Here is a 25,299-nt window from a genome sequence, read left to right on the forward strand (position 1 = left end):
GCTTAGCCTATTATTATGGTGGCACATGATTTTCACACCTTCTGTGACCAGAAATGCTCACAGAAGAGATGTATACTGCTGAATAATTTGTGCTACACTGCTAGCATCCTTAAAATAACTATATATATTTCAGGTAAGACTTTTTCTACATCCTCAATATATATTATTTTGGGTTTTTTTTCAAAATGTAAACACTTGTAAAGGTGGTGCTGCATTATACATACAGTAAACAAAGAACCATCTTCTATCAGCTTGACAGAAATTCCTTATGGATTTGCTTGGCACTTCAGAAATAAAACTGCCCATTTAGCTAGTCGAAATAGTCAAATTAAATGTATATATTTATATGTTGCCACAATAGTTGTAATTTGAATGCTGAGGATTTAAATCTTTAAATTATTAATAATGTTTAAACTGATGTCTACTGGATATGAGCCAAACACTATACATCTATGTTTATGTTTAGTTATTATAGTAAGTAAGCCAGCTTTATTTATATTGCACATTATAATAAACACACAGTGGTGCTTCACGCCTACACATACGGAAAATATAAATGAATAAAGTTAAAGGTAGAGTTGAGGTCAACATAAACCCATATGTGAAGTTATTGCAAATTGAATGTATTTACCATGTGTGGCTTTTGCTTGATATTTCCTCAAAGAAGAGTAGGCCCTGACCTTTGCACATATAAAAGATCTAGCTTCTTCCTGTCGCCCTCAGTCTGTACTGTGTGTCTACCGCTCCTGCAAGCACAGAAACATATTTGTATAATTGATTTTCAAATAGAAGATGATATCTACAGGATTGTATTAGCCTACTGGTTTGTTTTCCATTGCAGAAGGTTTACCAATGCCCTCCAATAACCTTTCAAGCAAATGCCATACTGAGCTGAACTTTTCTTGACCTCTTGACCTCTTGCTCTGGATGTGTCTCCCTCACTGACATGTGAGACGCAACATGACCAAACATCCCCTCTCCTGCTATAAGCACGCCGGGCTGCGGTGTTTTGCACTGATTTCGTGCCAATGTTCAACTATAAGAGAGCACTAAGCCAAATCCTCCACCATCATCATGTTTTCATCCTTGCAGGGGGAGGGAGGGTTGAATACGAGGCAAAGTGGGGGGAGAAACAGACACACACGGGGCCTAGTCGCCACATCTTTTCATGCGAAGAAGCTGTGCCGCTAAACCGTCAGTAATCCGTACTTATTTACACTCAATATCCATTTACAAAATGTAGATAGGTTTTGTCTAGGGTAATGAGACATAGGTGAAACAGCCAGTACTAAACTGGTCTATTCTTGGCTCTCTGGTTCTCCTCCGGGGCTAACTAGCTTGTTAGCTAGGTTAGGTGGCTAAACGCAGTTAGCTATAGCGCTTAGCTTGTTTTGCCAGTTTACACTAGACATAGCATCATTTACACCAAATGTAACGTTAAGGACCTGTTTGCTTTAAAAATCCTGCCGATATATGTATTTACAATTGAATGTATATTTAAGGAGGGAAGCTAAAACATGCCATTTAGCTTTACGGTTTGCAGACATTTCAAGTGTTTGCTAGTAACGTTAGCTAGTTTACGAGCTGTGCGATGGCTAACGCTAACGTTTGTTGCCTTCTGTCTGGGCTCCATCTATATCATAGAATAGGACGTTTTCTTCACTGCGTTGAACTAAGTTAACAAAGTCAGTGTATGGTATCAATATAGTGTTTCTTATTTGTTTAATAACCTAATGGGATTTTTAGCCATCGGTTTAGCAGCTGACTGCTTTACAAGTCCTGCTGTAACGTTACATCTAATGCCAAGAAATGCATAAAATACATATTTCTTATTGACAAGTAGACAGCTCATAACCTTGCAATGGACTGAGGGATATTAGTTTTGTTTTACAATGTTAAGGCCAAATGGGCATTTTCTGTGCCACATCATTGTCTTATGTGTTGGAATTTCAGACCCGTTTTTGGTTTCCCAAAACAACTCCGGCCCGGGCCTCAGTCCGCGGTCTAGAGTTTGACAGCGGGCTGTTTGAGACGGAAGCAGGTCAGTGTGCAGCTGCCAGCCAGTTCCTGTGCCCCAGCCACCATCATGGGAGACAGCAGAGGTGAGAAAATAATGGCACTGATTTTGTTATCAGCAATACAACAACGTGAATGTCGAGCAAAAATGTGCATTTAGATTCAATCATACAAGTTATACTTATACACACATCTCATAACTGTAAATTCAGGCCTATGAAATATATGGGTTATGATGAACCAAAGACGTGCTTACATTATAAAATATTCAAGCTTTTTAAAACACAGCTGTTTTTTGGATTTGTTTCAGTCAGACATTGTTGGAAACTTGTATTAAAAATGAGGAAAAAATAAATGTCCTATTTAAAAGCATGATTCCTTGTGTATGTTGAGTTTCTAAGTATGTTAATGCAGGCCACAGTCTGTGATTTGTGTGAGCATATGATTGGTTGATTTCTATCATGTGTGTTTGAGGCAAGAACAATAGATTAGATCAGATGACAACCAAGTACACAGCCTGAAGCAGTGAAAATGCAGCAGACAGTGAGCTGCAGAAGAAAGCCAACACTATACAAACCACCACAGCAGAAACAAAAACAAATAAATAAAACAATTGGCATCATAAAACCAGGCCAACATTCCACCAAATTCAGTTTACAGCCAAAAAGGCTTCTAGAAAACTTTAATTAATATGTTCCTTTTGATACCGCACCAGGCAGACAGAGTAAACGCACATCTCAGGTAAACCTCATCTCAGATGCTGTGTGAAAACGGATGATAAATCCTCAGAAATATAGAGAATAATCAACCAAAGAGGGGCATACCTGTCAACCCTCCCGTTTTTCTCGGGATTATCCCGTATTTTTCTTTCTAGAAGAAGAAGAAGAAAACAGGAACAATAACACAGACGTATGGATGAGAGTCTCAGTGACCGGGAGATGGATGGAGACGCAGTTGTACCTGCCAAACAAGTTAAAACTTTATGCAAGTAACTAGACAAATGAGAGGAGACCAAAATCATGTCGGGCAAAATCATGCTTTTTGTAAAGTGTGCCATTCAGATTTTAGCATTGTACACAGCGGAATAAGCGATGTTCGTCAGCATGAAAAATCGTCCAAGCACAAGCACAAGCACGCCAAGAGGCACAAACACATACACTGTCAATGACTTCATGTATGACAAGAACTGTTTCGGAGGCAAACCAAGTGACCAAAGCTGAGGGAAAGATGTCGATGCTTTGCGCCAAAAATAATGTAGCCTTCAGCTTCTGCGATGATTTCAGTCGGACATGTTTCCCGACTCTGCCATCGCAAGGAAGTAGGCTACTCGTCGGGGAAACAAAAGCCACACAACTCATCTATCATCAAATACATTGATGATATTAACTAATAAATAAAATACATACATTTTATAAACATGTCTGTACAAGTAATACATTCTTTACATAAACATGTATTTCCTGAATGTATATACCCGTCCTTTAGGTGTTTACGTTTACATTACATGGGTGGGGGCTGGGGGGCTGAGAGCTGTTAAAATATGGGCGGAGTCCGCCAAAAGATTTCCCTTATTTTGAAATTCCAATGTTGACAGGTATGAATAGGGGCCTTTGTTGTCCAGTGCAGTTTCTTTACGCACTCAACTCTTTTTTTTAAAGCAAATTTGACTTGCACTTTGTATGCTTATTGTGCATTGAGGATGTTTAACTGATGTTTAGCAAATGGTTGTCATTAGCTTCATTAGAGATTACAATGAAGACCGCACTGCCGTTGAGTTGAGTACTAGCTTGCCATTTTCGTTGTACAACGCTTTAACAATACTGCAAAACTTGCAAAATGTGATTCATGACCTCCCCGGAAAAAGTCCCCATGACCTAAGGACCATCACTTCTTCTTGGTTAAAGTAAAACATACAGTTTCAAAAGGCTGCTTTGTAGTTATAGAAATCGTTGTTTAACTTGGGATAGATTTGCAAATCATTGTTTGTATATCAGCTTTAATCTGTTCCATCCCATTATTATTTTTATCATCTCTATTAATATGCTTAGCCTTTTTTGCACCACATTTTTATTCAATTAAATGAAATTATATTTCAAACACGTAGGTCCATATTAATGATTATTAATTGGTTATTAATGATTACATTTGCTATTTGCTATCTTGCTGTCTTGTATCAGATTCCCGCAGCCCAGACAGTTCGTCTGTGTCCTCCCCTCCATCAGGCCAGCGGTCGCCTCCGCTGGTTCCCTCAGCCGCAGCTTCCATGACCTCCCTACCTCCCATCACCACCAGCGGGGTCAACAGCCCCATTAGCAGCATCGGCTCCCCCTTTTCCGTCATCAGCTCTTCATTGGGCTCGCCCTGCCTACCTGGCACGCCATCGGTAGGCTACGGCCCCATTAGCAGCCCGCAGGTAAGGGAGGACTGTCGTACTTTAGGGATTTATTTTAAACAGACATTCGTGTGCATGCAACTGTGTTCAGTTCAATCATAGGTACAATAGGACAGTGCTTTTTGAAATGAAAGATGAGCAGGAAAAGTCTTTTTTTTCTTCTTTTGGTGTACAAATTTGTGGGATTTGTGTGTTTTCAAATAACACTGACTGAAGTCGGGCTGGTATTTATTTGCAAATGTTAACCTTTAAACCTGGAACACTTGAAATTATTGTTCTCAGGAACTTTAAAGCTTCCGTTTTGAAAGAATTATGTTTTACTTTTTTGAGTCAGTTGTTTTTGTAAGAACGGTATGGTGATTTCAAACTATTTTTTTATTTAATTTACTCAACAATTACTGTATTGTGTGATATATATATATATATATATATATATATATATATATATATATCTCTCCTTACCATGATAAAGAATTACATATACCGTGATAGAAGATTTTGCCCAAATCGCCCACCCCTACCTAGACATTTTCATTAGCACTCTCAACATTTCAGTTGCAGTGGAAAATAGAAATGACAATTTCCGAGATTGTCTTGATTGTTGCTTGCTAAAACCAATCTGACAGTTAATCCATCCAAGTCCTGCTATAATATAATACAATAAAATATTAAATTAATTACATTTTTTATGTTTAACAGTAATGCATGTTTTGATTTAAAAATGATTGTGGCCTTTAATTCAATATTTTGTCCATCACATAATTTCCTTTCTTTGCCAGGGGGTAAATAAATATTTTGCTACTTTGGTTTTGCCTCAACCTCTTTGTATTTTTGTGTGATCTTGATGACAGTATTAACTGTGTTCTTTAAATTCTTACAGAAGTAGAAAGAGAATCATGGAATTCCTCTAAAATAAACTCCTTGTCGTCATTGTGTTCACCTTCTCCTCTGTCCTTTTTTCAGATCAATTCAACAGTGTCCATGTCAGGGCTCCATGCGGTGAGCAGCTCCGATGATGTGAAACCTCCGTTGGGCTTGAATCAGATGTCGCCCCACAGCCCAGGGCCGATGCTTTCCCAGAAACGCCTTTGTTCCATCTGCGGAGACAGATCTTCTGGTGACTAGACACCTTAAAATGCAACTTCTGTTTTCTGTGTAAACCATCTGAGACCCTTTAACATTTCTGATTTGAAACAAATTGCCATCCCTCTTGTCTTACTTCTTTCGCACTCTTCCTCCCTCCTACCCACGGCCTCTAGGTAAACACTACGGTGTCTACAGCTGTGAGGGCTGTAAAGGCTTCTTCAAGCGCACAGTGCGCAAAGACTTGACCTACACCTGTCGGGACAGTAAAGACTGTATGGTGGATAAGAGACAGAGGAACCGCTGCCAGTACTGCCGCTACCAGAAGTGCCTGGCCATGGGCATGAAGAGAGAAGGTAAGTAAGCAGGGGCACTTCAGCACACCCTGTACACGGCTGGTTCTCAGCCCCTCCTGCTCATGACTCCTAATAATGAGGCCATTTCACCTTTTCACGACTTGAGGTTTATGACAAACAAAGTGGTGCATTTTCACACAAATTATGATTTCTTTGTTTTAAAGACCGTTTTAGTTGATATATTATCTGAAGACAACAATTTAGCTGACAAAAAGCTCTTTAAGATATTTCTTAACTTTGCTGTCATGTATTTGTCTGAGATAGAATAAGCCTTTGATTTTGCAGAAACTCTTATACCCCAAATCTGGGGGGATATGTCAGGCTGGAACAGCATTAGTTTCATTTAACAGTGGCATATTTGGTCTGTGGGTCGGACACTACCACTACCAAGAGCCCACTACTCAACTTTATCAAAAGAAAATCAAAAGTTTTCTTTCTGCTGACAAACTCCTTCAAACACTGTTTCCCAGCTCAAGGGCTGGCTCGTTTAAATGTAACATTTCAATGTTGGACACGTCAGTAAGGGTCTCCCTTTCCAAAGACCCTTGCAGATGTGTTTTGAGACGTCTACTTTTGCCCAAAACGGAGGGCCACAACTAGTGTGTCCTTTGCGGCCCTCAGCGTTCTGTAATCCATTGAATGCCTGTCACTTGTATAAAAACTAAAAGGTACTCACTGCCTCTTTCCATGCTTTCACTTAAGATTCTTTTAGCTGTTGATTGGTACCAGAACTCTTCATTATATCCACATTGATTCAGCGTCTTTGTAGTCGCTGTGCAACGTTGTGTTTAGGCAAATGGCCTGGAAGTAACGATGTCATATTTACCAAGTGTTTGTCTTCAGGTGGAAATCAGTCTGGTAAATACTTCCCATGATTTGTACCAATGAAAAAATACAAACTCCATTGTTAAGTCTTGTTAGCAGCTATTAAACTAACACTTTTAATTCCCAGTATGTTTGGAATAAACATCAAACTTTAAAATAGGGCTGGGCGATATCATATATGGCCAAAATCTTCTTTCCTATTATAAGTAATTTCATAACCAAATAATATATAGCATGTTCTTTTTTGGTAATTAAATAAATACATAGTCTATATAAAATAAGCACATGATAAAGCCTATTCTTTGTATATTCATGTGTGAATTAAATACTTAAAAAATACTGAGTTTTGTCTCATTTCATTAAGAACTTTAGTGCAAAATGAATCCTGCACACTGCTGTTGGGAAACACTGCTCACAATTCATTTGAGCCATCATTTAGGTTACCAGTGGACCAGTTACACATTACTCTCCCACATCATTACGCAGGAGAACCCCGAGCTGTGCTGTGTGCACTACTGTATTCTGGGGTAATGGCGCTTAAAGGTTGGAGAAGCTTGTGACGTGAAGGTTGCCAGTTGGAGTCAAGTTTGTTTATCGCATTGAACAGAGTTTGTATACGTTTGGACGATAAATGATCATATTGAGTTATTGCTCAGCCCTACTTTAAAACTCTTGTCACTGTCGAAGAATTGCCTGAGTTTACCGCTCCATAATTTCACAGTATATTATTATGTGTTGCAACAGTGATGGGTCTGATGAACTGCTTTATAATAAAAAGAAAGCAGACACATTTTACAAACCACAACTGATCTATATGCAGCGTCGTAGAAGCGTCCTAACACTGAAGATCACAATTTAAGCGTCTGAGATTATCTGCTGCTAAATCTGTTGTGAGTTGAGCAGTGTAAATAAGAGCTAACTGTACCTCCACATTACGCAGCTGTTTGATAATAACTCAGTTTATATTTGATAAGTTGCTGAGATGTATGGCCACTGTTGTTTTTGTAACAATCACTGTAGTCATGTGTTAAAACATCGAACATACAAGGCTTCTGCTTTCTGTGGCAGATACCTGTAAATCCTCAGCCTAACTTTACCCATCAACCTAAATTAGATTTTATACCTAATCTATGAATAGTAGTAACTACTTCAGTAAATGAATCCGTGTTGATATGTTTCCTGTGCATTTGAACTAAGAGAGCTTCAGTATTTGTACAACAGGGATAGAAAGAACGAGTACAGAGTGGTAGAGAGGGAGATAAGGGTGGGTAAGCCTTGCAAACACTAACCCCCTTTCCCCCTCTCTTCCTCTTTTTGTTTCCTCTCGTTCTCTCTCTCCCCCCTCCCTCCTTCTGTAGTGGCCAAGATGAACGACAGATGTAAGGAGAAGAGGGAGGGAGGGGTGTCTGTGTCTGTATGTATGAGTGAGCGAGAAGCAGAGAGATATTACTTTGCATATCTATGAGAAGGAGGTAGTTCAAAATGTTTCTACAGAGTTTGTTGCCAGTGCTCAGAGGTGGACCCGTGCCAGCCTTGAATCACTTCCTCCCCTGGGTTTTTAACCTTTTATAGATCCAGGGAGAGTTTGCTGAGTTTGCACACTCCTTTTAATTATCCTCCTACTTTACTGTAAAGCTACTTGTTGCTTATTCCCACCTGGGTGATGCCCAGCAAGGTCACAGGTACTAGAGTCAGCCAGAGACTAGTTCCCCTTCTGTTCAGGAACGTTAATTTCCATATTTAAGGATACTTTGATGATTTGTAGAGAAGGAATAGATGCTCATCAAATTTCCCTTTCAAGATTTTAAGGCCAATCTTGGCTTCCAAAGTGGCAGCTTCTCGTCACAATCCCACTTTCCACTGGCACCTCTTTTCTTTTTCTTTATCAAGTACAGACACAGGGAGAGATGCAGACTGATTGTGGTTCTGAGTAGATTATATTCAAGAGGTTTTTTTTCAAGGCTTTGGATAGGATTCAATTTCTTTAATGTGTTAGCAGACACATTAATGATCAATAATTAAACGATTGATTGATGCTGTTTTTGCATCACAACTCAAGAAGAACTGGTATTTGAATCATAAGTCAAACTTCGTAATGAGATCACTTACAATGGCTGCTTCTGCTCACATTCTGTTTGCTGCTATTTAACAAATGACCAAATCAATAAACGTAACAAATTAATTTACAAAGCTTTCTGGAAAATGTCAATTTCATGAGACTGTTGGTTAGTACAGTGCCATTGTTACATATTGGACAGTGACATTCTCTCTAGTATGTCGCACCTATCGGATGTTTGAGGGTGTTTAAATTTGTATTTGAACAGTTTAGGACTCAGATTTTGACTTTCATTCATAACCCCTAACAATTTAGGACAATGAAGCAAGTCAGTGATCTTAAATGTGCAACCATGGGGACGTTCTTCACTGTCCAGTCATATAATCTGAGTCTATGTCTACTGATGTGTGTGGGTGGTTGAACAGAAATATTACATATGAGGACTCGAGCAATGTGCATTTAATTCCTCCAATTATCTTTGATCCCCTAACACTGGGGTACTTTGAATAAAAAATCCCACCCAGTTCATCTGAAGTAGATAAAAACCCTCCTTCATAATGTGTCACATGACATGTTCTGTAGAACTTCAGGAGGGGGAGTGGGGTGGAGTTGTATTCATTGGATTTACATGCACTTGAATGGACCGGACTGCTGTTGCCTTTCTGCAGTAACCTGATAACTTAAACTTCATGAAAAGAAGAAACCTAGTTTCCTTAACCTGGGAAAGGGATTAACAGAAACGCTGATATCTTAAAGAAAAGAAAACGCACACAAAGATTTCCTGAAATTGAATCTGGGCAAAAGGCCTTCTTTCACACTAGTAATTCCCTCCTGAATGTCGCTTTAAAACAATGATTTCTGTAGTTTATTTCTTCTGTGGTCCATGTTGGTAGAGGGCCTGAAAGACGTATGAAAGACAGCATGAGAGACTTTGAATTTATCATGAATTGTATACATCTGTCTTTTTTCCTTCTCCACTATTTTGCACATTTGTTCATGTTATTTTGGTCTTGCACTTTAATCTCCCCCCGTTCTTTTTGCATGCAACCCCTTCCTGCACCAATTCTTGCCCCTCATTTCTTCACCATTCTGTTGTCTGGTGGCACATCCTAATGTCCTTCTGTCATTTCCTCTTTTGCTACCATTAATGTTATTTCTTTTGCTGTGTTCTTCTTGTTGCCTTTAATTATGTACAATGTTCTCTACCATGGCCTGCCTGCCCAAACCCTCCCCTTCTCTTTCCTTATCCATTCCTTTGCACCTTTCCTGCTTCTCCCTTCTTTCATATTGGCCTCCTTTCACCCATCCTTCCCACCAACATATTCTCCTTTCTGCTCTTCCTACTCTTACTCTCTTCCTCCCCTTTCTTGTCCTTCATTGTTTTTTTTTCTGTGCTCCTCTCTGTCCACCCCAATCCCCTGTCCTGCAGCTGTCCAAGAGGAACGGCAGAGGAACAGGGAACGAGAGGGCGAGGTGGAGTCGACTAGCGCGGTGAACGAGGAGATGCCAGTGGAGAAGATTTTGGAAGCGGAGATGGCTGTAGAGCAGAAGACAGAGCTTCATGCAGATGGCAGTTCAGGTGGCAGCTCTGTGAGTATAATCAACCCCAAACTGACGTTCCTCTGAAGTGCTTTGTGTAACATTCATAATGATTATTACTATAGCGACGCAAATATTGAACATATGAGATGATTGTCAGCTCTTAAATGTTTTAATTCATTCAAGTGTAAAATCATGCTTGTACTTGTTCAAAGACTGCAGGTTTATTTATATCTTCACAGATTGTTATAAGTATAAATTGTATGAATATAATACGGTGTCTTTGAGTCGAGTTGTTTTATAGTAATATAATAATTTCTAACCTCTAAATGTGCTTTCTTCAGCCCAACGATCCTGTCACCAACATCTGTCAGGCAGCAGACAAGCAGCTCTTCACTCTGGTGGAGTGGGCGAAGAGGATCCCTCACTTCTCTGAGCTGGCCCTGGACGACCAGGTCATCCTGCTGCGTGCAGGTACGTTTGACTCAATAAGGTTTAACCAATCAGTAGTGATTCTTTTTCCTTTTTGTCTGAACACTTAATTCATTATTATTTTCCATTTCAACAAAACAGTGTCAGCAGTACATACACCATCAGTGACCAATCACACAGTTGCAGACTCCACATGTTGAGAGTAACTTAATGGTTATTCCTATATATTAATGACAGAACAGGACTGTTATATTACAATTACAGTTTTGTAAAAAAGCCAGAAAACTTCCTTTTTGTCAGTGGCTCCAGAGTTTTAAGCTGCACTTGCACAGCACGAAAATGAATGGAAAGAAAGTGGGCCGTATTGTAAGCCAATGTAAGCCTTCACACAATCATAATACTTGTGCGCTGCTCCATCATATATACACCATCATACAACTCCCAATAAAGCATTTGGTCTCTCTCATGTATGTAAATGTCGCTGCACAATACATTAGACACTGTTGGTGTATTTTTAAACACCTCCAACACGTTGTTAAATGTGCATCATTTTTTTACAGGGCTATTAAATTGGAATTGGAGTCAGCAGTTGTACGTCAGAAAGTACAGTAGTAACCACCTGCATGTTGTTAGCTTTCTTTGAATTGATAGCTTCAGGAAATCTGGTGGAGACCTTTGCCCCTTTTTAATATATAAAAGTATTGGGGGGGTAAAATCTCAAAATACCTGGAGGAATCCTTTCTAAAGAAAAAATAGTTTTCTATTGTCTCGTACAGCTATGGAAAATGAGAAATGATTCAGAGGGTTTGATCAATACATTTGTTCCATATAGTTGTGTCTGGTCGCAGCGAGTAGATCTTTGAAAGGGTTAAATATTCCAAAATAATGCCAGCAGGTGTTTAATGAGAGATCTTCAATTTTCTAAATTAGGGTCACCAACATTCAGTCATATTAAGAAATAAAACATTACAACAGAAGAATATTAAGACTTTTAATTCACTAGAAATATTGAGACCCTAACTCTTCAACAGGCTGGAATGAACTCCTGATCGCATCTTTCTCCCATCGCTCCATCTCGGTGAAGGACGGGATCTTACTCGCCACAGGCCTGCATGTCCACAGGAACAGTGCTCACAGTGCAGGTGTTGGAGCCATCTTTGACAGGTAATGCACAGATGCATATGTATATATGCACAAACAGTGTCACTCTGTAAGACACGTCAGTGATTTCCCAAGCATTCAGAAACTGGAGAGGACATGCCACCATAAACAATATAAGTGCTTTTTCAAAGGGCTTTCTACTCCACTTAGAATAGATCCCCTTCTACGCAGTCTCAGGACTGCCTACCTTTAGCCTAAAATAGATTGATCCTGAGAAGCCAGGTAAAATCCCAATTCTCTTCTTGGATTCACCTGGTCGCTGTGGTTAATCCACAACAATCCTGAGAGCTTCATGAATAAAGAAAGAAAACGTGCCGTCATTTATCCACATGAATTATTCAGGTTTAGCTGGATTAGTGACCGGGGTAAGAATTTAGGATGCTGTGTTCTCATCTTTGGTTGGCTGCAGCTGCTGTGTTCTACGCTGGCTGTGATTGGCTGAGAGACTTTGCTTCTTTAGTGCTGCCTGTAGGGTGACAGCGCATGCCGAGGAGGCTGGTGACTAATGCTTACACACACACACACACACACACACACACACACACACACACACACACACACACACACACACACACACACACACACACACACACACACACACAGTGGCAAAGCACTTATTGCAGCATTTGATAGCGTGATGGCTGGCTAATACTAACGTGTGTAGATAGTAGATAATAGGAATGTACCTTAAAGTACTTAAAAATATGTCAACGTGATAGTTTACATCCCATTATTGTGCAGAGCGTTGTCGAGGCCGTGGGTGTATACTTTGGTGTTAGATTTTCTTCTCTCCTGAACAAAGAATAATCGTTTTGTGATCTCATCATAACATAAAGACTTTTGTTGTAAAATAATTACTTTATTTTCATTAACCAGGTTGTCTTTTCATGATTATTAGATCACTGCACAATATTTTGATAATCATCTGTAATTAGTAGGCATAAGGCAAATCTTTTTTATCTAATCCAAAGTCACAACATTGTAAAAATATCATAGAGTTATTACTGTGCCTGTGTTTTCTGTTGGCTTCTGTATGATAGGTGGCCATAAGTACACTGTCAGTCCAGAGTCGTGTTTATATCTAAACCAAGCTTGTGATCCTGAAAGACTCATTCCATGATCGCTGGAAAACGATACATAATCGTAATTACAGCCATGGCCTCTTCAGCCTTCAGCATTATCGCATCAGCCATCAATTGTTACTTAAAACGTGATATTACGTGTTTATGACATTTCACTATAAACCAATAATGAGATAACTCATCATATCTTTTTTTTGTTATCGGTAGGAGTTAACGGTTGTTTCAGAATGATATTAAGATGCGACTGGTTTATGTGATAATGGGATGTTACTTTAATTATACAGGTTATCACCTGCCTTGGCTAAAGAAACTCCAAATATCAATGAAACCCCAACTACATCACAACGTGTCAATTCACTGTTAATTACACAGTATTTACATTGTTTATGAAAATGTAATTTTAACCTAGACATCTTACAGAGAGCTAACTGGGCTTATGTCAGGCAGCTCAATGATTCTTCTCGGACACGTATTCATTTTCTCATAGCACTGCTTGCTACTAGCAGCAGCCTTTTGTTTCAGCTTCGCCTCAGGATCTGTTTAAAGCTTCTGCAACATATTTTATCAAGGAGGATGTGAATAATAAAATATCAGTAATGTCACTACTTGAGGTAAACTTGTTACTAGGTAGGTGCTGAAGTGCAGCAACGTTTAACAAAACAACAAAAAAATGAAATAGTTTTTGCGGAAAACACAACGACTCAACAAATAACAACAAATATTGAGAGCAGAGAAAACACAAAATTTCAGAAGAACTCAACATTTTACAAACTGAGGTCTGAGCTACGAAGCAGGATTTGGGATTAGCGAGTCGACGTCAGGGTTCACTCTGCTGGGTTTTGGTTTTGAGTCCTACGACCGTGGTTTACTTCTGACTTCTAGATCACCATGGTAACTTATGCTGCACTCCTAACCTGCTCCGGAACAGGTTATCTTCGAGATAAGAGATCAACTCATGTAAAATCACCGTCTACTGACCCATCACAGCTCGGTGCACGGATCGTACAGTAATACGAAGAAGTTATAGGCTATATAAAGTCATAATCCAGGCTAAAAGCAACACAGATTCAACTGCCAAATGCAGGAAGAAGAGCTGGTAAAACATATCCGACTGTGTGAATGTGTATATTAACAGGCGTGTAACATTCCATATATGGCGTGTATCTATAACATGTGTGTATTCTGTTAAATGAATGTGTTGCTTAGATGTATTCTTATGGTTTGTATGACAATACTTTAGTTTTATTGTTCAGCTGCAACCCCTGTGGTGTGAAACAAAAAATAAATAAATATAAGAACATAATAAATACAATATATCTAAGCAACACTTTCATTTAATGGAATACACAAATGTAATTATAACGAGATCTACTCGTGCGCTAGATGGGCAGTGATGTCATATATCTATTCATTTACACATTCCCACAGTCGGAGATCTTTTGCCGGCTGTCCTTCCTGCATTCGACAGTTTAAACTGTTACTTTTAGTCTGGATTATGAGCTTAATATATTTTTATTTGTCTAATATTGTAGTTTGCTCTTAATTTGTAAAATATGACGCTCTGCTAACATCACACTTGTCCATGTTTGTGATTGGTCAAATGCTGCAAACCCTTTTATGTGAGCGCGCTCAAAGCCAGACTGAGAAATCCTGGGTTGATCTAATAACCACCTTCGTAGGACCGTTTAGCAGGATCGCGGTAGTTTGGGTTGGTTAAGCCAGATGTTGAACTCGCTTCGTAGTACAGCCCTCTGGAAAGGGTGGGTATGTACTACCTTTGTCATTCTAAGCAGGGGGGGGGGGGTCTCTTGTCTCCCCAAGTACCCTCAAATCCTTGAGCGAAGGAAGTGTGACAACCTGTAACATTCAGAAAACACAAGCACACCTTTCCTTTTGTCTACATACAGGACTCTTTTGTTTGAGTGACGTAGTCGTTCAATCAATGACAGGAATGACAAAGATAGTAAGCACCTCTCTGCTTTCATAGTGTTTTTTTTAAATGTTGTGTTTTCTCTTTTGTTGATTTAGAATTACTGATTTCTGTTTGACTTTTTTGTTGGTTTGTGTATTTTGCACTTGGAGCCTCTTTTTCAGACAATAGCAGTTGAGTGAAACGTGCTTAAAGTCCAACTGAAATCAGTCATTGACTCATCCCTTTATGCAGTCTGAATGTATTCATAGTTTTTCAATATTTAAAGGAAGAAGAGGTGTACTGAACTCTCCTGGGTGAATGTTTGTTTGGTCGCTCGTTGTTTGGGAGTTAGATAAGAACGGGACGTTTGTGGGCCCTGTGTTGTGTAGCAGGCTGCTGTGTGGCTCCATGGGACCGTCGGCTCTGCCGATGATAGAATACTGAGGTTACCGCTTGATGAAAGATTTGATTGGCTCTATTGAAAAAAGGTCGCTATCTACGTAAATGGATACTGGAACTGCCGAATTAATGCAAAACTAGACTGATAAACAGAAACAAAACAATTGTTATACATGTCTCCCTTTTGGTTCCTGATTTTTTTTTTCTCCAAATTAGAACACGGGACAATTTACGGGGACGTTAGGTTTGCTGTGGCGGACAAAATGTTTTTATTTGATTCATAAAAATCAGTTGGACTTTAAGCTACTTTTCATGATTTATTACCATTTAGCAGGGAACGCATATTAAACATTGAGGGTTAATAGTTTTCCCCTTTTTATAAACCGTTTCATGTTTACTAATGGTTTTCTGCTGTTATGCATTTGGCTCATAATATTTATCATAACCTTTCTGCTTATTTTAATACATGTAAATATAGTTGGTGCTTTAAGTAAGACTACAGTTTATGATCTCATAAAAATCAAATGTTTATCTGAGGTCCACTTTTAGTAATATCTACATCTTTAGGTGCAGGTGCAAGATAAATAAAACTTTTGAGTCCACATGTGAACGATCCTCATGTCAAACTATTTAAAAAGGTTTTAAAAGTATCAGAAAATAGTTTGTACAACTACAGATTCTCACCACGTGAAATCACATGTAGGCACTGACTCTCTGTACAGCTGAAGGGCTCAGACAGAATTCTGTAATAACAATGTAACTGTGTAATGACATTGTAATAACACATTGTGATTGAATACACAGGGCGCACAATGCCGAGGTTGGGGCCATATTTGACAGGTAATTACGCCACTACACAAACACTTTTCTTAAACCCCTCCTCTTGAAACAAACACAGAACCAAAGCTAAAAGGTTCATGCTTTTTTAGGCTTTTACCGCAGCTTTGCACAAGTCAGCCGTTTTTCGCTACAAGATATCATTCTGAACTAAATCCACTGAGAATCTTTTGACCTGATCACTCGGTGTGAAGTATTAGGGTGTGGTTTAGGACGACGATCACAAAGAGCAGTACTGTATTTAGAATTTGAATTCAGCATCATATTTGGTCTGTGGATTTTACTCCTCGTCCAATCACCTGCAGAATACTTTTCATCTTTTGCCCATTGACGATGCCTCTTCTTACCAAACCAAGTGCTTGTTGAGCCTTGCCAGACCATAAAGACCAAATCTAAATGTGTGGGCCAGCTTTCCCAGTGCATTAGTGGGATACGATATAATAGTACTACAGTGCAGGACACTATTTTACACGGTCAGTGTGTTCAGATGCCCCGGTTTACTGTTGAGTTATAAAGTTCCCTTTTTATAACATTAATGACATACACTCTGGATGCACCAAAAGAAGTCCTCCTGTGTGTGTGTGTGTGTGTGTGTGTGTGTGTGTGTGTGTGTGTGTGTGTGTGTGTGTGTGTGTGTGTGTGTGTGTGTGTGTGTGTGTGTGTGTGTGTGTAAAATAAAAAAACCTTGGTTTGTCAATGTGGGCCGTGTCTGTCAATTTCTGATGATGGAGTAGCAAATAAACTATCTCTGAAAGCCATCACTTCTTTGCCCTCCCTCGCTGGTTTGCATAGTCCTCTCCTCTTTCATCCAAGTAGTATCTTAGGCATGTGAGCAGAAGTATTTGTAGCCTGGTGTTAAGATGCACTTATAGCACACGAGCCGTCCCACATGACTTTCTACACATTGTTGCGCTACACATCTGATGATAACGCCTTTGATTACAAATGTTGGTTCGTTGGTATGTATTCTTCTTTGGTCAGGTAAAGTTTTTAGTTTCTACTGGTTGCATGCATTGCTATTGAATAACAGGACGCCCATCTTACTTCTTTAGGTTTCGTGATTTGTGAAGACATTTTTAAGAATGAATGGATGTATTCAAGTACAGTCGCCAAAATCCTGATCGCTCTCTCGCTCTGACCCTGTCTTCATTCTTGCATCCACACTTTACATCTCAAGTCAAATCATTTAATGTCCAAAAAAGTCAATGAATTGGCTGTTTTAATTCCTTTTCTTTTTTTCCATTTGTCAAAAATAAAAAACCTGACTGAACCCTGACTGCTATACGCTCTTTCCTCCTTGGATTTATCAGTTGAGGGCAAGACAAAATAGTGGAAGATAAAGCGTCTTTACTCTCCTGTTGTAGTAGATGTGGCACTTTTACAGCAACTTTCACACATTTGCTAACAAAGACTAGCAACCATTGAATTATTAAATAGGAAAAAGCAGAATCAACCAAAGCCAGAATTGACCACCATTTGGTGGGAGCAGTTTTCTCCCCTGACCAGTTTTAACTTCTACTTTAACTTTGTGTTTGCCAGTGACTAGTTTCGACATAAAGTCATTACATTGAGACGTAACTATAAATAATAATGTGATTATGGAGTCTGGTCCTTCTCTGTTGTTCTTACTCTATTATTCCCATCCTTTCTTACTCTTATGTTGTTATTGCTTTCTCTGCTTTGTTCTGTTTTCCTTATCTTTTACTTCTCCCGTTCTTTCCCTTGCCTCCTCTTTTTCCCTAATCTGGTATTTTCCACCTGTCAACAACTTGGATTTTCCCCTGCAAATCTCCTCTCCTCTCTGCAGGGTTTTGACTGAGCTTGTAAGCAAGATGAGAGACATGCAAATGGACAAGACGGAGCTCGGCTGCCTTCGAGCCATCATCCTCTTCAACCCAGGTACACAGACAGCTGACAGGTTAAACATCAGGAGGAAAATATGAAGAACACCAAACAAAAGTGGATAAATTCAAGTCTGAAATGTGTTTCATTCCCGTGTAGAGATAATGTAAATGTTCTCTGTTTTCGTCTGAAGACGCCAAGGGTTTGTCCATCCCCAGTGAGGTGGAGCTCCTGAGAGAGAGGGTGTACGCATCGCTCGAGTCTTACTGCAAACAGAAATACCCCGATCAGCAGGGCAGGTACGCTACAACACACATAGACAAAGATCTCAACAGTGAGGTTCTGGAAGTGAAAATCCCATTCATGTTCTGAATAGAAGATTTTGATTATTGGTCATAATGTCCTGACCATCCAAGGTAGATTTACCACGAAGTATGAGATTGTGAAACGATGCTTTATGCTCCTGTAGAAGTCCATATGATATCAGCCGAGTAATAAGCCATGCAGGTGCTAAATGTGTCTTCATTTAAGATCGACAACGGTTAGTATCAAGAGGTGCCGAGTCCTGGATCCTTCACTCTTAACATAATTATATACCCAGTCTTGTACCTTTTTGTGTTTTTACCCAAAAAAGAACGGCTCCCGATCTAATGTTTTATGGTACTGATTCATCTCATAGTTGGTTGGCTAGGTTCCATGTTTAAAACTCTTATATAAGGATTTTCCGAAATGTCAATGGAGTGAATGAATGCAAAATTCACTGTTGGGCTCTACACTGAAACGTAAGAGGTGAGGTCGTTGGATTTGACAGGAGGCAAAGTTTTAACAAGTTACTGTAGCACAGAGCGGCTGGTTGAAGGCCGGATATGATGCAGTGGTTTCCACCCAGAGCCTCGACAAAGGAAATCTACCAAAAAGATGCTTCACGAATAATCTTTCAGTTTACTTTATGGATAGATCTTTGCTCATTTTTCACTCTACTCTCCTTCTCATCCTTCCCTCTGTCATTCCAGATTCGCGAAGCTCCTTCTCCGGCTCCCAGCACTGCGCTCCATTGGTCTAAAGTGCCTGGAGCACCTGTTCTTCTTTAAACTGATCGGTGACACACCCATCGACACCTTCCTGATGGAGATGCTAGAGGCACCTCACCAGCTCACCTAGAGGAGCCAGGTTCGGCCCGGGCAGGATCCGATGCACACGAGGATTACCAACACGTCACCCCATGTTGGGTCGTTGGCCCCCTTGTTGAGCCTCACTTAACTGCAGCTCCTGCTGGTTTTAATGTACCGGCTCTCACACTTGTACACAGACACACAAATATTCCATGTCACTGGCTAATTATCTTCACACACGTCGATTTGAACTTGCATACATGAATTGACATGCAACATAAATATGACACGGATAATGTGGCTCTGAATGAACAGTATGCTAATACACACAAACACACACACACACACACACTCTACCTATTTTCTCCATATTTTCCCTTACTCAGTTTTCCATCATAAGGGTTACGACTCAAGGAATATATCCCCTCTTCTGTCTTAATTTTAAGTTAGCCTTCAGTTTTCACGTCTTCATCTCATAGCGGGTTTTTGCTTCTGCGTAACTGCGTTACTTAGTTACACTGCTAGCCGCACCTCTGTATATTATATCCATCAGTAACCGGTTAGTTATTCATGTATGGTTTTAGCTTAAAATCAGGTGCGTAGCATTTCCATCAACTGTCCATCATTACATGTCTTCACTTCTTATTGGTCAGGAGGTGTCCTATAATGGACAGGCAGACACACCCTCCCAGTGAGTTCATCCAATCTCGTAAACATTGAAATATTTTATGCTTTTCTTTTTAATATTCATGCTGAAACTTGTTTGAGTTTCTATTTTGAAGTACTGTACTCATGAAATGAGAGCTTTTTCCAAGGCATTGAAATCCAGGAAAATGGGAGTGTGAGCACTTTGTTGAACCACACTGATGCGCACAGCGGGCTTTGTAAGACTAGAAGAATGACTTGAATTATTATTATTTTTCCTAGTTTTGGTTTCTTCCTTTTCTCTATTTTGGCAGTTGGTTGGCATTTTGAACAGCGTGAGGCTCGCAGGGAGAGTACAGCTTCATTCAAGACAAAATTGTAGTTTATCTTCTTTTCTCCCAAATCCTCCTTTTGCTGGTGGTCATTTATGCACTTTTGTGAGTTGTAACTATGTACATGTTGCTGTTTCCTAGAAATAACCATCTCTTCTCAGATACCTGAGATGACCTTGAAGGTACTATGTGTAGGTTTTCTCATTATTGCATCATTGTTGAATCAGATGTGAGGATTTATTATAGAACTTGCTAAATAATTGTCCGCTTCCTGTGCCGATGATAACCAGGTTTGGGACTGAACACTAACCACCAATGGTTGAAGTATGTTCGTCTCTCCTAACACCCAGTCCAGATGAGAGTCTATTATTCTTGATAAGTTGCTCTCTATTCCGAAATTGTATTTGTATGAAAGAAAATAGTATTTACTGTGCTCTGTGAGAGGCATTTCTTTGTATTCAAGATGCTGTACTCGGTCCTCTCTGCAAAACCAAGTCCAAAAAGTAGAATTTTTGTGCAACACAAAAAGTAGCAGCAGAGACAGGATTTGTAAAGACCAGCTGAAATGATCTAAAAGTGGCAATAATGCAACATTAGCTTTCACCTTGATCATCAATTAATATCTAATGTGGGTTATCTGCAATACTTGTGCAGCCCACCGCTCTTGGATGGATCACTGTGTGTGAATATAAACTGGTAAACAATGCACCAGTGTGTCGCATTACTGTAATGAAGTTATGAAATAATGACATTTGTGCTATATAATGGAAATCCTACACCTACGACCTGCAGCTTTGGAAACTTTATTCAGTGTGTATTGGCTCAATGCTTGCAACTTTTGTACAGTAGATGTAAATACTACAAAAGAAAAAAAAAAACAGGAGTCATGCAGAAACAAAGTTCTGGTCACACTCATGTGAATGTGAAATATGTGGCTCCAAAAAACTAATTTAAAAGCTCTATTTTTTGCTGTTGAATTACCATTAGACTTGCCTTGTGTAAGGAAATCACCATTATTATTATTGAGCCCAGGGCCAAACCACACCTCACTGCTGCTTTTGCACCAACGTCTGCCAATGCTTCCTGTTGTTCTTGGTAATTGGTTGGCTGGACTTCATTGACCATGGCACTTGACATTTACTGTGATTTTAAATTTGTGGGCAACTGAATCTGAGCATTGCAGTGAGAAGTCAAATGCAGCTACAACATGATCAGGGGATATCGAGTAAACTATGAATTAAACCATCTACACACGCTCAAAGGTGAGCAATACTGGGGTACACAAAGATTTATTACCATATTTTTTAGTATTTAAAAGAGGGTTGATGTTCTGAGGTATACGTAGCCTTCTTATTACTCACCACATTTACTAGCAATTAGAAACGTGCATTTTGCAGTATCATTCTACAGGGAAGAGGTACAGCTGTCCTCCACCAGGTGCTAAATAACTAAGATGGTCTTTTAGTTTAAGACTTGCACATTTACATCAATGCAAACACAGTATGCAAGTACACAGACAAATCATTCTCCACTCATGGAACAGGTCTTAGGATGCAGGATTCCCTCTAAGGTTTTTTTTTTTTTTTTTTTTTTTTTTGTTACTTCATGACCCCTAACTCTATTGCAGACTCCCAACAATGGAAAATGAACACCAGCTAAGTGCTTGTACATTTAGGCTGTGGCTTACAGGTCCTTGCACTCTACCAGACACGGCCAGTGTCTTGTGTTTTAGAAAGCAGTTAGGCTGGTGGAAGCAATGAAAGTACAGCTGGTGGATGTTTTCACCAGCTACTTTGACCAGAATCAGCAATGATCTTCCTGCCCTGTGGATAGTCCAAACACTTCACAGAGACGATCCTTGGCCTCCTTCATGGGATGTGGACTTGGAGGATGACAGTTAGATGACCTGTAGGACAGGTGGCTTGGAATTAATGTGAGGTGCAACCTTCTTGTCCCTCACAGTCGGCTGACTTTACGATGTGTGCTCACCTGTTGGGTTGACAGCTCAGTAAGTGTCTCTGCAGGATCTTTTGGAGCTTCCTCTGTTGAATGTTTAAGCCTGCTGCTACTGCATCATGTTATAGCTGGAGATGGGAATGATTAGTCTACCAGTTACATACACAGCTGACTGAGCAAATGCCAAGGTTCATCCAAAAGTAAAAATATGCAACTTGTATATTCATATTGTGGTAAACAGTTGTCATGCAATATGTGCATTGTGTTTCTGGCATTTGCAAACGTTAGCTTAGTGTGTTACATAAGGTGATATTAAAAGGCAGTGAAATATTTAGAATTCCCATCCTCCATATAACAGCAATGTGTTTAAATGTTTCCATTTTTATATTTTTTAACATTTCGCTATGAGCGTAGGTAATTTAGAGTTGATTCAGTATGATACATTTAAAAAAAGGAGTCGGTGCCGGTTCTGTATGCTAAGCCACTTTAAGCTTTGCTGATCAGGCAGACTGTATTAGCAAGAGCTGGTGGTTGGGTATTTCATTTTTTTAGCATTTGTTATAGGGTATGTGTGGCCACATGTGTATTCTTGTATGCACATGGGTAATGAATCTGACTGCAGCTACGCCTTTTGACTGGCAGATACTATAGCTTTGGCGGTGATGTGCGGTGTGTTGTTAAATTGGATGCACAGAGGAAAAGGAGCCAAGCCGGGAGGGGTGATTAACTGGCGTGTTGACCTGATGCTTTATCAACACAGCCCAGCCTCCTCCCTTCCTCCCTTGCTCCGTCTCCACTACTTTAAACTTAACAAATGCTTAATCACTCACCCATGTGGGCTGAAGATGACTTGCTTTGGAATGGACTTGTAAAATAATCCTTTTGATTCTTGGACTGTTTGAAAAGGATGTGAAGCTTTCCATGGGACAAGCATTGGAGAGCTATAAGGGAGGGAGTCAGGGCAGCGTGTCCCTCTTTGCTTACTTTACTTGACGGCAGAGCAGCGACGATCTGAGGTCGCCATGGGAGACCGCTGTATCGCACCGCACCGCCCACAAATGTTTGTCGTTGCAACTGTGTGCACTCAAGGCAGACGCATGCTGTGACCTTTTGACTGTAGCAGTATTGTTGTCGCCAACTTTTGTTACATTTTGAAATGACTTGCTTTCTGAAAATAAAGACATTGATTAAATATACTTTTTTAAATAGGATTGCAGGCTGTGACTGAAGAAATGATCATCGTGTATAGATTAGATATCAGTGCGGCATTTTTACCTATTGACACAGGCCCCCTGGTGCCAAGGCCCACCCCATTATGATCAATGAGGCAGTGTGTGCTATGCAGCCTTGAAACCACAAATACTGGTTCATTTATCACTGCCAGGTTGTTTGCAGATTTGGCCTTTTCTTCTTTTAAATGCAGGGCCACTCAGTCCCCAGTGTTTGTTTGTCATGTATGTTGTGATTATTGTGCAGCGCACTAAAGAGTGTGTGCTAACCTTGGCCTGTGTGGCGCATACTAAAGAGGGGCCCTAATAGGATTGGAATGACAGGCTCGTGTGGAGAGGGGAGGACTGGTCACTAGAGAGAGAAGTACACCAGTGTGTGGCCCCCTCTTGGTGCTCAAGCTGTGCATTGGTGCTTCTTTATAGGGTCCCCCGGCCCCTAGAGTTTCTGCCTTGGTTTTCAAGACACGGAAATGCAAATAAGGAATGATTAAACAGGGAGAGCCCTGGACCTGCTCTTCTTCAGTTGCATTTGTTTGTTTGTTTTCTGCGATGGGTTTGTTTTCTGCAACCTGTATTTTCTGTGTTGGAGTCACATGTTGCTGGAGCTGGATACTACCAGCAATAAAAACAAAACCTTCAGAATTTGTTTTAGATTACGAGGGAGAAAATGTGGCTCTAATTGTAGACACAGTGCAGAGGCCACTAGAAGCCACAGGTCTGGTTGCAGGAGGCACCTCTGAGCAGAATGTGGTTACATTGAATGAACTTGATGGGAGGAATACGATTGCTCACTTTGAGGAGGAGGAGGAGGTTGTTGTTTGTGTTTAAGGTTGAAGGAAATGTGTAGGGTAGGTCAGAGAGAAAGGAAGGGCAGGGACCTTAAACACAACTCTGATCAGGCGTTGATTTGTAAATCAAGAAGAAAAACAGAAAACCTATTTTCCGGTAGATCTTGAATCTTCCTTTATTGTTTACTCTTTACCATAAAAATAATTCACACTGTTTCTTTGTGTTGTTTCCTGTCTCTCTCTTCTCCAACTATGATATTCATCTTTTGTTCATTACAAAGTATTAAACAAATGCAAGAACTGTAAAATCAGAATGGAATCTGTCACTCTTATTGTTTTATTTCTCTCTCCTTCTCTTGTGTCAGTTCTTTGTCCTGTTTGTATCCTACTCCATCGCACACATGGAGCTGATTGACTGCTGTGTGCTTCGGGGATTGAAGGAAGAAAAAAAAAATATGAATACTTTTTTCCGTCATTAATTCTGAATCTCTGAATTTCTATGTGTTGTATCATGTCCGAGTAAATGTTTTAATACTGTAAGTGAAGTGTTTTTCATTTATTATAAAGAGATACAATTTAAAAAAAATTTAAAAACTCATTTTAATATCAAACTATTACAATATCATTTCAGATATTGCGAGATTGTAAATGAATATGACTTTTAATTACAGTTACACACACTTTAAACACCTTAAACAACGTTCAGCTCCACATAAAACACCCACTCACTGTCCATACATTTGAGCATCCGAACTTTTCTCCCGCTGTGTCCTGGAGAAATGATGGTGAGCTCCTCAGTCCAGCAGGACCGCAGGGCCCCGGGTGACCGCTTGCGCCGCACTCCCATCTTTCACCCTCTAGAGGGGGCACTGACCTCTTTGTCAACGTCCAAGTTTCAGCAAAACAGGCACCTCCCTCAATTACAGCTGCTGGGTGGTGAAATTGTCCTGCATTGCCACTCCGCCTACTTAACGCACCTGGGCCAATAAGGAAGCAGCAAAACTGAGTTCAGAACATTTTTAATGGGTAAATTCCACCCTGCACTGGTGGCTCTATTCCCTCTGCCACATATTTAATGTTAAGTAAGACAGGAATGTGGGTATGAGTATGATCTGTGTGGCCATGCTCTCTCCCTCTCTCTCCCCCTCTGCCACCACCACCTTCAGTCTCCTCCCTCGTCTCTGAGTTGGAATGTGAGGCCCTTGCACAGCTTATCTCACTATTTAAGGCCTGAGACAACTTAAATTCGTAAATGAATCAATCACACTATTATCAAATGTATTTTATGTCTCATTTAAAGTCTGG

General features: G+C 40.0%; 1 protein-coding gene across 5 annotated transcripts; it reads left to right on the top strand.

Moving 5' to 3' along the window:
- The first annotated feature begins 1,120 nt into the window (after window positions 1–1,120).
- On the top strand, window positions 1,121–24,534 carry rxrba (retinoid x receptor, beta a). 5 transcript variants are annotated; one of them, XM_029442921.1, is made up of 13 exons: window positions 1,121–1,194; window positions 1,954–2,102; window positions 4,194–4,429; window positions 5,372–5,525; window positions 5,668–5,847; window positions 8,031–8,051; window positions 10,158–10,318; window positions 10,612–10,741; window positions 11,731–11,863; window positions 16,058–16,093; window positions 17,898–17,989; window positions 18,126–18,231; window positions 18,946–24,534. In XM_029442921.1, exons 2-13 carry the CDS (start codon window positions 2,087–2,089, stop codon window positions 19,091–19,093), a joined length of 1,413 nt encoding a protein of 470 aa, XP_029298781.1. In that variant the 5' UTR covers window positions 1,121–1,194; window positions 1,954–2,086; the 3' UTR covers window positions 19,094–24,534. The 5 variants fall into 5 exon arrangements, with proteins under 5 accessions (XP_029298781.1, XP_029298783.1, XP_029298782.1 ...); XM_029442923.1 differs by lacking the exon at window positions 16,058–16,093; XM_029442922.1 differs by lacking the exon at window positions 8,031–8,051.
- The last annotated feature ends 765 nt before the right edge of the window (window positions 24,535–25,299 follow it).

The sequence above is a fragment of the Cottoperca gobio genome, chromosome 11, assembly GCF_900634415.1.
Source record: "Cottoperca gobio chromosome 11, fCotGob3.1, whole genome shotgun sequence".
Classification (NCBI taxonomy): domain Eukaryota; kingdom Metazoa; phylum Chordata; class Actinopteri; order Perciformes; family Bovichtidae; genus Cottoperca; species Cottoperca gobio.

Excerpts from the sequence above, each read along its gene's own strand:
- rxrba (XM_029442921.1), top strand. Across the intron at positions 4,430-5,371 it reads GCCCCATTAGCAGCCCGCAG|ATCAATTCAACAGTGTCCAT; the intron begins GTAAGGGAGGAC and ends TCCTTTTTTCAG. Across the intron at positions 11,864-16,057 it reads GTTGGAGCCATCTTTGACAG|GGCGCACAATGCCGAGGTTG; the intron begins GTAATGCACAGA and ends TTGAATACACAG.